We start from the raw sequence: 14,081 nt of genomic DNA, 5'->3' as shown, positions 1-14,081 counted from the left end.
ACTTCAGAAAGTCTGTCTGGTTCACATGTTTAAGCCATCTTGACTCATTCAGTCTCATCCTGTGGTATTTGATGAAGTCTCTGCAGCTGCTGGTACAAAACATGCAGCACATCAAACGGCCCTGAGCACGCAGGGATGGCTGCAAGGACAAACACAGCCGGACCAAGGCCTCAGTCCGATTTTCCCCAGGGGCAGGCGGGCGGGGGGGCTATCCAGCTGTGATGCATCTCATCTGCCCCCCCCACGCCTCTAAACCTCACTTATAGAGGCTCGGTGTGGCTCTTCAGGTCTGCAGCAGACCGCCAGCAGCAAGCCTCCATCTCCAGAGGAAATCCCTCCGAATGTGCTCACGAGCGGACAGACGGAGTGACGGCGAGGCGTGTGTCAGGCTGCAGTGTGTGTGTGAGATCCTGTGATTTAACACGACAAGTACATGGAGATACGAGTTTTCCCACCCGCTGTTCAAGTCTCTGACAACACTGCTGGGGGGGGGGGGGGGGGGCAGCAGCAATCTGATGCTGTGATGCTGTACACAAGTACACAGTGTGTGTGTGTGTGTGTGTGTGTGTGTGTGTGTGTGTGTGTGTCAGAAAACACTGCAGCTCTGAGCAGCAGAGGGATTTGCTGGGCTTCGCGTCAGTGACTCACTTTGCATACATTAGCATGACTGTGATTTATTTATAAGAGAATAAAGAGACGAACGCAGGACGTTGGACAGCGTTCAAGGTTTTTATCTCACAGCTGAAGATCAGACGGAGGCTCGACCGGAGTTAGAAAGTGCTGCTGCCTGAGAGGAGAGGGAGCAGCCCCATCCCCGTTTCCTTGGTTACCTGCGATGGCACACACACAGACACACATACACACACACACACACACACACACACACACACACACACACACAGTTGCTATTTGTGAAACTCTCTCTCACACACACACACACACGCACTGAGTGAAGACACATTTCACCAGATTGGCATGAAATGTGTTGGACTTATTTTTGTGTGAGCAGCCCTTTGACACACACACACACACACACACACACACACACACACACACACACACACACACACACACGCACACACACACACACACAGTGCTGATGTGGTTCAGTGAGCTAATGTTGGGGTGAGAGCACCAGTTTTAACCAGCTGTCTGTTCTGAGGATCAATGTGCCGATCAGACGAAACATTGAGTGAAAACTGCAGTATTTCCACTCACATTACACATCCTTTAGTACCAGGAGTATTACAAAAACACTCTGTTATGCACGTTTGTACTGACCAACACATACGCACACACACACTCACACACACACGCACGCACACACACACACACACACCAGGGTATGAGAGTCACCGCTGAGCTGTGTGATCACTGTGTGGCAGCTGATCTGAGGTCTGATCGATCAGACCTTCTGTGTTCATGTTGGTTCTCACGTTCCAGCATCACAGACCTTCTTTTTGCACTGCTCTTATTTATGTTATTTATTAACACACGCTCACACCCACTACAGCTGTGCAATATTACACATTTTTACAATGTTGTGTGTTTTTATTTCTAATGTGCAAACACGGAATTTATCATCAAAATCTGACTCGTGGTGTTTTATGAGCATTCTTACAGTCTCATAGTACATAAAGTACATGTATATAGTCGAGTTTCATTTCTTCTTGTCTGGCTGATCTCTCTGCGTCTCTGTCATTCTTTGGCTGCAACGATTTAATTTCCTGGCGTGGGATTAATAAAGTTTATCTTATCTTATCTTATCTTAAAAGACCAGCGCAGTGATTCTACATGCAGAACTGCCAATGAGGAAACCACAAAACCAACCTGCGTGAGTTCATTTTCGAAGGGGAGCTCGGACCCAGAGGGGACGCTCACGGCCGAGCCCAGTGGATCCAGGATCATCAGACCTGATCCACAGTGTGGAGGCACAGCAGCACCTGCAGCAGCATGATGATCTGCCAGGTAACATAATGTTACTGAGCTCCGAGTCAGAGAAGCTAATTCCAGAAATGATTTGTGTGATGCTCCGTTCAGACGTGGTTACCATGAATTTAACACAAAGATCCAGACGCCGTGTGAACGAGGCTGGAGACAGAAATACAGAAGTGTCTCCGTCAGGTGTGAACGCAGACATGAAGCCTGACGTCATCCAGCGTCTCTGCACACCGCGCCTGTTCTTCTCTGACTTCAGGAAACGTTTCGGATCATGTGTTCATTCTGCACTGATCTGACTTCAGGAAACGTTTCGGATCATGTGTTCATTCTGCACTGATCTCCTGTCACATGCTGAATGTCCATCATGTCACTCTGCAGCCGGCTCTTATATGTTTGCTGTGATGAGGCTGAGCGGTTCCTGCAGCCTCGTTCTTGTGTCGCTCCTCAGACCGACGCAGCGCTGAGCTCAGTTTTCCCTCCGGATGGAATAAAAGAGTTGAAACTCTCCTGCTGTTTGGGCAGAGTTACTCCCTCTTTGCCAGCTCCCTCTGCAGATTAAAGGAGGCTCTGGGCTCAGCGGAGTGAGAACCTTGGTGAGGACTCATTTACCTGCACACACACTTTTCCACAGTGCTGCTGGATTTCAAGAGCAGAGATGAGAGAATAGTCGATGGACGTCACCTCCAGGTGGAGTCAGCAGACAGATGACAGAGAGGAAGTGATTCAGTGACTTCCCTCTGCTGAGCTTCACCTCTACTCGTCCTCCTTGCTGCCCACAGTCATTTCTCAGGGATGCTGATATTTATCTGATAACTGATCCATAATTCATGATGATTCCTGATTTCCATAAAATAACTTGGGGGAAATGTGCAGACTTAATATTTTATCGGGACAGGAATCAAAACTCATGAATAACCTCCACTCTGAAAACACAGCAGAACAAAACACTGACAACATTTTCTCCTGAAAGCAGATTTTAGCTGTTTTAAAGAGTCTCCCGTTAACGCTGCCTGAATTACAAGCTGTGGACACGTGGGACAGACGCACCTGAAGCAAGTCCCACTGCTGAAGGTCTGGACCGAGGAGGTCTGGATCTGTCACTGCCTCTGCTGTTGGCTGTCGTGTTTCAGTGATCATCTGTCGTATCAGTCGTCAGGTTTCCATCCAAATGTCCAACACATTTTCATCAGATTTCCATTAAAAATGCAAACGACTTCTGTCCACTCGGCTCTGCGTCAGTATCAGCAGCAGGTGGCGCTAACGCTGTCAGCCCTGTTCAGCTGCAGGGCTGAGGCTCACCTGGACATACGCACAAATCCAGAGCAGCTCCTCAGCCGTCGGGCCTGATCGTGGTCTCTGTGGACAGGTCAGACCTCAGAGAGACACTGAGCCTGAGTCCACTGAGACAAACCGAAGGAGAGACGCACCGTTTCATCCTCGTCTACACCTGGATCGGACAGGGGAAGAAGAACAACAAAGCAGAGTTCCTCCAAAGGAAGGACGAGGCCTTCTGGACTCTCCAGCTGCTCACTTGGACCTGAAGTCCTCACATTGTGCCAAATGTATGTTTGACCTCCTCAAAGGGAATCTGGCCACAAAAATGCTTCTGAGTTCCTCTGCAGGAGGCCGTGTGCTCGCGGTGCAGCATGGCTTCTGCCACGGTGCACCGAACACACGGAGCAGTTTGATTACACCCGCAGGTAAAACTCAGACGTCTGACGAAGACGAGAGAAAACAAAGAGTCGAACTGCCAAAATGTTAGGAAGTCGAAAGAAGCCAGAAACGGTGTCCTCTGCAGCAGGGACGTCTGAAATGAAGTGCAGCTGCAGTGACAGAAAGGTCAGAAGCAGCAGAAAGCACAAGAACGACTCTGAAAAGATGTTTTCTGCTGTTCGTGGCGCTGAGTGCTCTGGTCCCGCTGTGGTCCACGTCCTCAGACGGTCTCTTTAAAGCAGCTCCTGCTCGAGGTCGAACACGGGGCAGAGATCAGCTCCCGAAGGAAACGTCACACAGGTGTGCTGAGGGTGGAGCTTTGGTCTCTGCAACCAACTCTGAGTCTCTGATGGTCCGACGGCCGAGAGCTCGAACAGGATGAAGCCTGAAAAAATGAGACTGATGCCTTTTCTAGATGAACCGTTGGATCTTTAACTTTCTGCAGCTGTCAGAGAGGCAGGAGTTTCCTCTGAGACGGTCAGCTGACGTCTGCTGGGGTCTCGCGCAGCTTCGTGCAGAATCACAACGTAAAGGCTTAATGAGTCGCTTACTGTCAGACTGATCCTGGATTAGTTCTGTAACGTGTCAAACAGAAAAGGCAGTCAGGAGCTCACATGAGGAGCTTATTAGAATATATTAGTGCAGTAATAATACTGCACAGCTCAGAACAGAATTCCTGACTGAGGTCTGAGGACCGACCGCAGGTCTGAGGACCGACAGCAGGTCTGAGGACTGACCACAGGTCTGTCCTCTGCAGAGGACTGACAGCAGGTCTGTGGACTGACTGCAGGTCTGTCCTCTGCAGAGGACTGACCGCAGGTCTGTGGACTGACCACAGGTCTGAGGACTGACTGCAGGTCTGTGGACTGACCACAGGTCTGTGGACCGACCGCAGGTCTGAGGACCGACCGCAGGTCTGAGGACCGACCGCAGGTCTGAGGACCGACCACAGGTCTGTCCTCTGCAGAGGACTGACAGCAGGTCTGTGGACTGACCACAGGTCTGTCCTCTGCAGAGGACTGACAGCAGGTCTGAGGACTGACCACAGGTCTGTCCTCTGCAGAGGACTGACCGCAGGTCTGTGGACCGACCGCAGGTCTGAGGACCGACCGCAGGTCTGAGGACTGACTGCAGGTCTGTGGACTGACCACAGGTCTGTGGACCGACCGCAGGTCTGAGGACCGACCGCAGGTCTGTGGACCGACCGCAGGTCTGAGGACCGACAGCAGGTCTGAGGACTGACGGCAGGTCTGTCCTCTGCAGAGGACCGACCGCAGGTCTGTGGACTGACCACAGGTCTGTCCTCTGCAGAGGACCGACCGCAGGTCTGTGGACTGACCACAGGTCTGTCCTCTGCAGAGGACCGACCGCAGGTCTGTGGACCGACCGCAGGTCTGAGGACCGACCGCAGGTCTGAGGACCGACAGCAGGTCTGAGGACTGACCACAGGTCTGTCCTCTGCAGAGGACTGACAGCAGGTCTGAGGACTGACCACAGGTCTGTCCTCTGCAGAGGACCGACCGCAGGTCTGAGGACTGACTGCAGGTCTGTGGACTGACCACAGGTCTGTGGACCAACCGCAGGTCTGAGGACCGACAGCAGGTCTGAGGACCGACCGCAGGTCTGTGGACTGACCGCAGGTCTGAGGACCGACAGCAGGTCTGTGGACTGACCACAGGTCTGTGGACCGACCGCAGGTCTGAGAACCGACAGCAGGTCTGAGGACCGACCGCAGGTCTGTGGACTGACTGCGGGTCTGTGGACTGACAGCAGGTCTGTGGACTGACAGCAGGTCTGTGGACCGACCGCAGGTTTGAGGACTGACCGCAGGTCTGTGGTGTTCGACTGCATCAGCTCTGCCTCTGTGTTCCTAATAAACTGGACACTGAGGCTCCTTCAGCTGCAGTCACGCTGTTAGACTGACACCTGGTGGTGACTGAGCTTACTGCATGACGTGAAAATCCATGGCTCTGATCCCAGCGGACGTGACTAATTCCTGAAACAGACGATGGACAGCACAGCTGAATTTTCATTCAGGCAGTTCGGTTTGTTGCTTTTTCTTCTGCAGGTGAAAACTTTCATTCTTTGTAATTAACAACATCTTGAAGTTACCAGGATTTAAAGTAACAAATCAAACAATTCTCTGAACAGAGTCTGAATGTGATTCATCAGAGTGAAAAACTTGTGTGAATTTGTCTTTTCACTGTGAAATCAGCTGTCAGAGCATCATGTTCCTCTGAGAGGACATCGAGTACAAGTATGAAGTAACTGAAGGTGGAAATACTCAGTGAGCTCCATCAGTACTTGAGTAAATGTACTTAGTGACTTTCATTCGCTCACCTGAAAGGTCAAATAAAGGATGATAAACGATTAATGAATGTTTTAATCTCAATGGCTCAAACAACCAAAATCTTCATTCATTTTTTTAATGTGAATAAAGAAACATACTTTTATTTATGACAACGTGCTTCTTCGTCTTCACGTTTTTCTTTTCCTCATTATTTTACTGTGGTGTCACTGAGCTGAAGGTCAGTCTGTGCTCTGATTCGCTGTTTCTTGTTCTTCAATGACTTCATTGATTAATGTGTCACTGGAAGGATTTAAATGTCATAAACTTCAGACGAATCTGTGACTCAGTGTGTGAAAGTGAAGCAGTTTGTTCAGAAGTACTCAGTATTTGAGTGTTTCTCCTGAAGTGTAAGGAGCAGCTGAGTGAAGGAGGAGACGTCGAACAGCAGCCATTAACTTATTTATTATACTGAATTTACGAAAAGTAAAAGCAAACACTTGAATAAACAGTTTGTACATGTTTAGTCTGTTATTCTACCAGTTCAGCGGCTGAAGACGCTTCACCACCGCTTTTTCTTTTAAAAACACCCAAAAGCAGACGACGTGGACGCTCCGGCGCAGGCGCTCTGGAGTCAGGCGGACACAGGCGTGGACACAGGCGTGGACACGACCCCTTCACTGTCACTGAGAGGCTGGGAAATCAGAATATCCAGGCTTGAGCAGGTACACAGGGAGGGGGGAGGGGGGAGGAGAGGGGGTAGTGTGAAAACGAATCGTCGGCTCTGTCGGCGTCCTCTCAGCGTCTCGCCGCCCAGACTCCAGAGGCCGTCTTCATGTCTCTGCGGCTGATCGTGGACGTCTTCAACTGTACACGAGTGACTGACATGCATCTGATAAAGCTTAAAGACACGTGGAGGAACTGACACAAATCAGCTGGATGTTAACTTCGAAACACTTAGAGGACAAATCCAGAGTTTTTCAGACCGGGTCTGAGTCCAGGCCGAGTCCACCTCCCCGTCTAAACTTTAAAGAAATCATTTCACACAGAAACGAAGCAGAAAACCTGCAGCTGATGTTTGGGGGGGGGTCATGAATCAGCCAATGACCGAAGGCGAACGTTCCGTCTTGGTCATGTGACAGTAAACTGAACATCTTTAGAACATCTCAGATTCAACAAAGAAACTTTTCTCACATTTTATGAGAGGAGGATTCATGGATCCTGGTCTCAGACCCGCAGACAAACAGCTGACTGTCGGCCATGTTTGAATGATTTCTGCAAAGTTTATTGTTGAAACTGTGGCGGCCGAGCGGAGCCACGCTCCTCGACCACGGTGAGCAGACCCAGGCTGGAAAACGGCGGACTTGTCGCGTGCGTCTCGGCTGCTGTAAACGTGGAACCCACCGACGGGTTCAAACCAAAAAACAAGGCATTTTTCTGCACGTTTTTTAATCATCGGCTGACACAAAGAGCCGACCGACTGCTCTGATGACATTTTCCTCATCAGCACAAACATGTGACGCCATGTTTGTGTCCAAGCATCTCATTGGTAAGAATGACAAGAAGAAGAAGAAGAGGTGACGTCAGCTGGAGCAGCCGGATGGTCAATGAACCGCGTTACGTTTGATCCGAGTGGAAAGTGTCAGAAATATAATACAGTGGTGACGTTCAGCAGATGTTCTCCTACAGCACTTCAAGCCTCTGAGCTAATCCAGAAACAGAACAAAGTCTACAAAATGGACATCAAAGAAAAACCTAAATCTTCGGTCTGGAATGGAAATTTCAAGAGTAGCAAACAAAAAAAACATTCAGGTTTATTGACATGATATTCTGAACCTCGCAGGGCGTCTGGAGGCCACAGAGCAAGACCAATACTTCAATGTGGACTAAATTATAGCAGAGCAAGGCCTGTAGGAAGAGTCCACAGTGCTAACCGCTGCCCTCTCACACCCTGACGGCCCTCTGAACGTGACTGTTTGGGATGTTTGGAGGGTGGAGGAGGGTGGAGGGTGCTGCCACATCACCCTGCAGCAGGAGGAGCAGGAGGGAGAGGAGGCAAATGAAATAATACCTTATATAGCGCTTCAAAAAGGAAGTAAATATGGGAATTACCACACAGAACGTGTGTTTCTCTGGGTGGAGGCGTAAAGCAGGAGGCTGACGGGGTTTAGAGGCGGCTGACAGAGGAGGGTGCAGAGGTACCCGGAGATGAAGGTGCAGGAGTATGAGAGTCTCCGACTGTATGATGGGGGGGTTTGAGGGCAGTTCTGGGGGCAATCGCAGGGCGCCGGTCCCTTCTAGAAGGTCTTCCTGTGGATGGCACGTGCTCTGTCTTCTTCATATTCTCGCTTCGACACCCACATCTTCTTGAAGGTGTCCAACGACGCCAAGATGGAGCCACTGCAGGGACGAGAGGACGGACAATTACGCTTCACGTCGAGAGTCACGTGTCAAACACGGTCAGGACTGAACTCTGAGGACTGAACTCTTACCCAATCCAGGTGGAGTAGAGCCTCTCCTGGGGGGCCGAAATCTGGACAGAGAGGACAACCACACGTGAGAAGAGAGGACAGCAGAGCAAAGAGACGTGGACTGAGACGAGTCGCAGCTCGGCGACATCGACCTGGACTCACCTTGATCTTCACGTCTTTGGGCGCCAGCTTCTTGACTTCAGTTAGTAGTCGCTCCCCAAAACCTAAAGAGAAGAGACTCAGCAGGTGAGAACATCAGTGAGACGGGGGGGGGGGGCACCTCTCAGGACTGAACACCAACCTTTGATCAGCGTAGACCCCCCACACAGGACAATGGTGGAGAACAGTGTGCGTCGGAGGTCCATGTCAGACTTCTGGATGGCGTAGGCCAGGACCTCGTGGATCCCCGAGCTCTCGTCCCCGATCAGGTCGGGTCTGAACAGCAGCTCTGGAGCTCGGAACCGGGCCGGACCGATCTGAAAGGAGGTCAGGTTTCAGGGTCTGGTCGGAGGTTTTCACAGAGGGAGGGAGGAAGTATTTACCGTGGACTCACGTTTAAAGTGCTTCCATCAGGGAGGACGTACTGCGCCTTCTCTGTCTCTAAAGTCTCGTCCTTTTGCGGGTTGAGGGACAGGTAACAGGCTCTCTGCAGAGGAGCAAACACGCGGTCAGACAACCAAACAGTTCTTCAGATTCCAGTGGAACACTCCCGCCTGCCGCCTCACCTCTTTGACGGTGCGAACCACCTCGAACTCGGCCGAGGTGTTGAAGTTGTAGCCTTCCTTGCGCAGCAGCAGACGGAGGTACCGCGAGACGTCTCGTCCGGCGATGTCCACGCGCATGATGGAGTGTGGGATGGCAAAGCCCTCGTAGATGGGCACGACGTGGGTCACGCCGTCCCCTGAATCCAGCACGACACCTGTGGTGCGACCTGTGGCATACCTGCACGAAACAGACACATTCACAGTCAGTCCACACCTGCCAGGTCCCTGCAGCCGTCCTCTGTCTGCAAGCTTCTGTCTGGTAAAGGTCAGAGTGGCCATTAGGTGACGCAGAAGGTCAGAAACAATGTCTTGGTTCACTTCAGTCCTCCAGTGAACGTCAGGTACCAGCACAGAGGAAACCAGGCTGGAAGCAGCTCGTCTCAACAGACCAGCCGATGGTTCATCCTCCCGTTTCAGCCTCACGCTCAGCAGTGGAAGCAGACATTAACCTGCAGCTTCACAGCGACAAACTAAAGGACCGTCTGTCTACTTCTACTGACACTCTGGATATAAAAGAAGATACAAGAAACATGCAACATTAGAAGTTTCTACAGATATTATGGGAACATGATTCATTCATATATCTTACAATCGCTTGTTTTTAACCAGTTAGCTTCCTGTGGACTCTTTGGTACACGCTCCTGCCAATGGTTTCACACTATTCCACCCATCAACAGGGGGCAGTAACACGACAAGATATGCTGCAATGCATCAGCAAAGTCAGAGAAGAAGAAGCTGAAAGAAAACAGCGCAGGTTTTAAAATAATGGACGGAGCACTGGAAACAGAGCTTGTGTTTGCTTACAGGAAAACTCCACAGAACACCTCAAACTGAAATAGGTGACAGCTGCTTGTTTACAGCCAGCAGTTATGGGGACGTTCTAGCTCTGCTTTTGGTCTCCACCAGCTCCTGAAGGAGGTATCTGTCTCTTCAGCAGCTAAATGCTCCACTTTGTTCACCAGCTCGTCTCTAACTGTGTCCATGTGAGAGTGTCTTTGTCTTTCTCCATCAAAGTGATAACACAGTCAGAGAGAGGCGTACTTACAAGCTGAGGACAGCCTGCATGGAGATGAAGAGAGCAGGGACGTTGAAGGTCTCAAAGAAAACCTCGGCGGCCTTCTCCCTGTTCTTGCTGGGGTTGAGCGGAGCTTCAGTCAGCAGTACAGGATGCTACCAAACAGACAGACACACACAGAACAGGATCACTGACGTCCCGAGACCAGATCTGCCGAACGTGACCTTCAGTGTCATGTGACAGGAAGAGGAGCTCACCTCCTCGGAGAAAGTCTGCAGTTGCTCCTTGGAATAAACATACTGCCAGATCCTCTCCATGTCGTTCCAGTCCTTCACGATGCCGTGCTCCATCGGGTACCTCACCGACAACAAGCCCCTGTGCTCCTGATCACCGCAGAGGAGGTGAGACAGACACCACACACATCAGACACTGAGGGGGACACTGAGGGGGACACTGAGGGGGACACTGAGGGGGACATTGAGGGGGACATCAACACTGCATCTGGAGCTAAGACTGCATCCCTTGTACACAAGACTCTGTGGACCGCTGACTGAAAACAGACCTCACATGACATCTCAGCGAGCATTTGGCTGAAGGCTCATGGGAGACACAGCGGAGGAGGTTATGGGATGTGACGAAGGGAGATTTTAGGATACTTGCAGTGTTTTTACAGATCAGGGAGAGAATAAGGGAGCATTGTTTTTAATCTGAGCTGCACATGTAGTTTCATTTCTGAATACAAGAACGTGTTGTTCTCTCTGCTGGAAACATGTCCTCCAAACTTTATCCTCCACATACACAAACTGATGTGAGGGAAACAGGAAGTGTGTGTGTGTGTGTGTGTGTGTGTGTGTGTGTGTGTGTGTGTTACCTCTGCTTTGGGTCCGATGAAGAGGTCTCCCTCCAGGGCTCCTGCCATCACGCGCACATGCTTAGGACGCCCCACACTGAATCACACACACACACAAGCAGACAGTTAAAAGGAAGCTCAACACACACACACACACACACACACACACACACACACACACACACACACACACACACACACAGACAGACAGACAGACAGACAGACAGACAGACAAATCATCTGCGGCTTTTCTGTTTGTCAATTTATCGTTTGAGTCATTTTTTATGTAAAATAACAAACATCAGCTGGAAGCAGCGTCTTAAAGGTGAGTTTTCTTTAAATCATTGTAAATGATTTATCTTTGGGTTTCAGGCTGTCACTCACTCAAAATAATCAACATGAACACATCAACTTGTTCTCTGAGAAGCTGTGATGTGTGTTTTTCACAAACTTCAGACATTTAACAGACAAAGCAATTCTGATGAATTCACTCACTTATTCAATAAAATAATCATCAGATCAGTTGACAATGGCAAAATGTTAGCCGCAGTGCTACATTACACATGACCCTTGTTATGTGAGTGCGGTGGGAAGAGGTCCAGGAACACTTACTAATTAGGGAAGCAGTATTTGGGGATCTGGTCACCTGCAAAACCAGCCTTGATAACTCCTGAACCCTGGAGAAAAAAACACAGATATGACCTTTAGGCCCAGCGTCACAGGGTTACGGCTGAACTGAGAGCAGCAGTGCTTTAATCTACGTGTTTGAGAGAGACAGAGGTCATAAGACGCCGCCTGAGGCCGCCGGCAGTCACACACTCATGCTCAGACACCCGGCGAGCGGCGAGCTGAAACACTGCGTCCTACATCCGTCCTGTCTCAAGAGCTACTTTGTCCTGTTCTGTCACAACCAGCAAGGCTCACACAAAACTGTAAGAGCCAGCACAGCAAAGTCTGTTCTGGTGCACTGATTTGCATTTCCTGAGTTTGAAGTGAAGAGAGACGCTTTTTGAGGAGGGAACAAACTCACACAGGTGTTATACCAAATCCCTTTCTGCGACTTGATTACAGTCATTTCATTTTTATTGCCACTGCAAACATTTTAATCAGACTTCATGCTATATTCTGATGTGTGTTAGCAGCCATGATACTCCAAAGCTTTTTAAGTCACACACTTGGCAGCTGTTGTGTGTGTGTCGGTGTGTGTTGGCTAAACACTGACAGACAGACCTGCACTCTGCAGTTACTGCTATCAGACATCAAAATGTGGAACTCCTTCTACATCAGATATGTGAATATTAAATGATCATAATGTTTGTTAAACATCAGACCAGGCTCTGTATATCAGCAGGGGCTCCAGTTTTGGTAACACCTGTCAAAACATGACAAACATTTGACAGCGTAGCTGAAAACCCAATTCGGCACTTGTAACAACAGGGGCGTGCTGTTTGTGTTCAATGCTAACATCCGTGTGAATAACGCACCAGTGCACAAAGCTAGGCTGACGTCCTATTTGTGCTCCATATACAGACAAACAGTCCGTTTCCTGACGGCTCATTGAGACTCTTCCCTCCTTAATGACAGCTCAACAGCTATGCTAGCTATTTAGCATTACGAACACAGTGCAGATTTGTGATGATAGAGCGACAGTGCCACGGACAGCTAGCATTCAGCCGAAGCTTAGCTAGCCGGTTAGTGCTGGAAGCTAGCTACAGCTTTAGCTAGCACTTGCTTGAGGTTGGATAAATCAAGGGAGGCTACATATTCTACCAACTGGAGCAATGCTAACAGCGTTAGGTGGAATACTATAAAGCAGCGTCGGAAACTACTGCACATTTAACGAGGGTGGCCGCGGTTGACACCCTATATTGTTAGCTATAACACAATAGTTAACTAAGCTAACAGTTAGCAAACGTTCCCAGCCAACGGCCTCGGTTTGGGTGTGGATGAATGACATCATCATACTTACATTATCAATCACAACCGGCTGGTTAGCTAAAATGTCATAGGATTCCATGACGGACTGGGTGTTTAGGATATGTTTCTATCGATCCGTGTGTATATTCCTCCCGGTTTAGTGTTTTAATCATGTAAAAGCGAACGCCCTGTCACTCTGCACTCTGCCGTCTCGACGCCGCCGCTTCTCTGTGCTCTTGCTGCTGCTGAGGATTGGACCGCCTCCCTACCGCAACATCAACGCGGCTTCGGTTTGACTGACAGACAAATCAACAAATCACATTAACTCTTACCTTGACTGACAGGAATGATAACCAATCACAGTGTTTAACCGAATAGCCATGCGTTTCTCACTTGTTTGCTGTCAACGAGCACGAGCATCTTTGTCAAACCTGTGGAAACCACAGCATCTGTTTGTAAGAAGCATGTCCAGTTTAACTTTACTGGTTTATTCTGGTCTACTGGGTCAATGCAGCCATGAGCCGCCATTTCAAAATTGTTTTCTAAGTAAAGTTATGATAAATCATAATTATAAGCCTTCCAGATCGGGTAAGAGTCACGCCATTAATGTGAAAACAAAATTGGTTTGCCAGGAAATATCTCTTTTGTCTGATGTTTTCCTTTCTGTTTGCCAATGATGTAGAGGTAATCCATCAACCAATGCATATGGGCCTCTCACTTTCTAATAAACCATCAATTCTGCTGTTATACATGGAGATATGTAATTAATAAAGGGTGGCAATAATTGAATAAGCAGTTATAAGTGTTAGTAAATCATTAATAGAAAGTTTTAGTCATTAAGTCTACAATTATGAATATTTACTAAGGTTACTACTAGCAATACCATATTACAGAATTACTCCAATACACGTTAAAGCACTGGTTTCAGAATATATTCAAATAAAGTACAAAAGTATTGGCATCAAAATAAACAGGTCTCAAGTATTGCAGTTGGTTGAAGTGATGCTTATAGCTGCTTTACTCCGTGAGTATTTTAATCTGTCAAACTGCACCACATTTTATAAACTGATGGCATGTTGTGTATTTACTCTTAATTTACAAAGTAACTGTAACTGTGGAGTAA

The 14,081-nt window shown here is 48.9% G+C and overlaps 1 protein-coding gene across 1 annotated transcript; it reads right to left on the bottom strand.

Annotated features, from left to right (window-relative positions):
• Positions 1 to 6,386: 6,386 nt before the first annotated feature.
• Positions 6,387 to 13,212, bottom strand: actr1b (actin related protein 1B). The gene is made up of 11 exons (XM_076757388.1): positions 13,011 to 13,212; positions 11,654 to 11,718; positions 11,063 to 11,138; positions 10,449 to 10,574; positions 10,222 to 10,346; positions 9,138 to 9,354; positions 8,966 to 9,058; positions 8,714 to 8,888; positions 8,575 to 8,636; positions 8,434 to 8,474; positions 6,387 to 8,341 (listed from the first exon to the last, which is right to left on the bottom strand). The coding sequence occupies exons 1-11, from the start codon at positions 13,056 to 13,058 to the stop codon at positions 8,239 to 8,241; spliced, it is 1,131 nt and encodes a 376-aa protein (XP_076613503.1). The 5' UTR covers positions 13,059 to 13,212; the 3' UTR covers positions 6,387 to 8,238.
• Positions 13,213 to 14,081: the final 869 nt, after the last annotated feature.

The sequence above is a fragment of the Chaetodon auriga genome, chromosome 19 (genome assembly GCF_051107435.1).
Source record: "Chaetodon auriga isolate fChaAug3 chromosome 19, fChaAug3.hap1, whole genome shotgun sequence".
NCBI classification, from domain to species: Eukaryota; Metazoa; Chordata; class Actinopteri; order Chaetodontiformes; family Chaetodontidae; genus Chaetodon; species Chaetodon auriga.
Note: the sequence above shows the minus strand (reverse complement) of the source record. Positions and strands in the feature narration are given on the sequence as shown.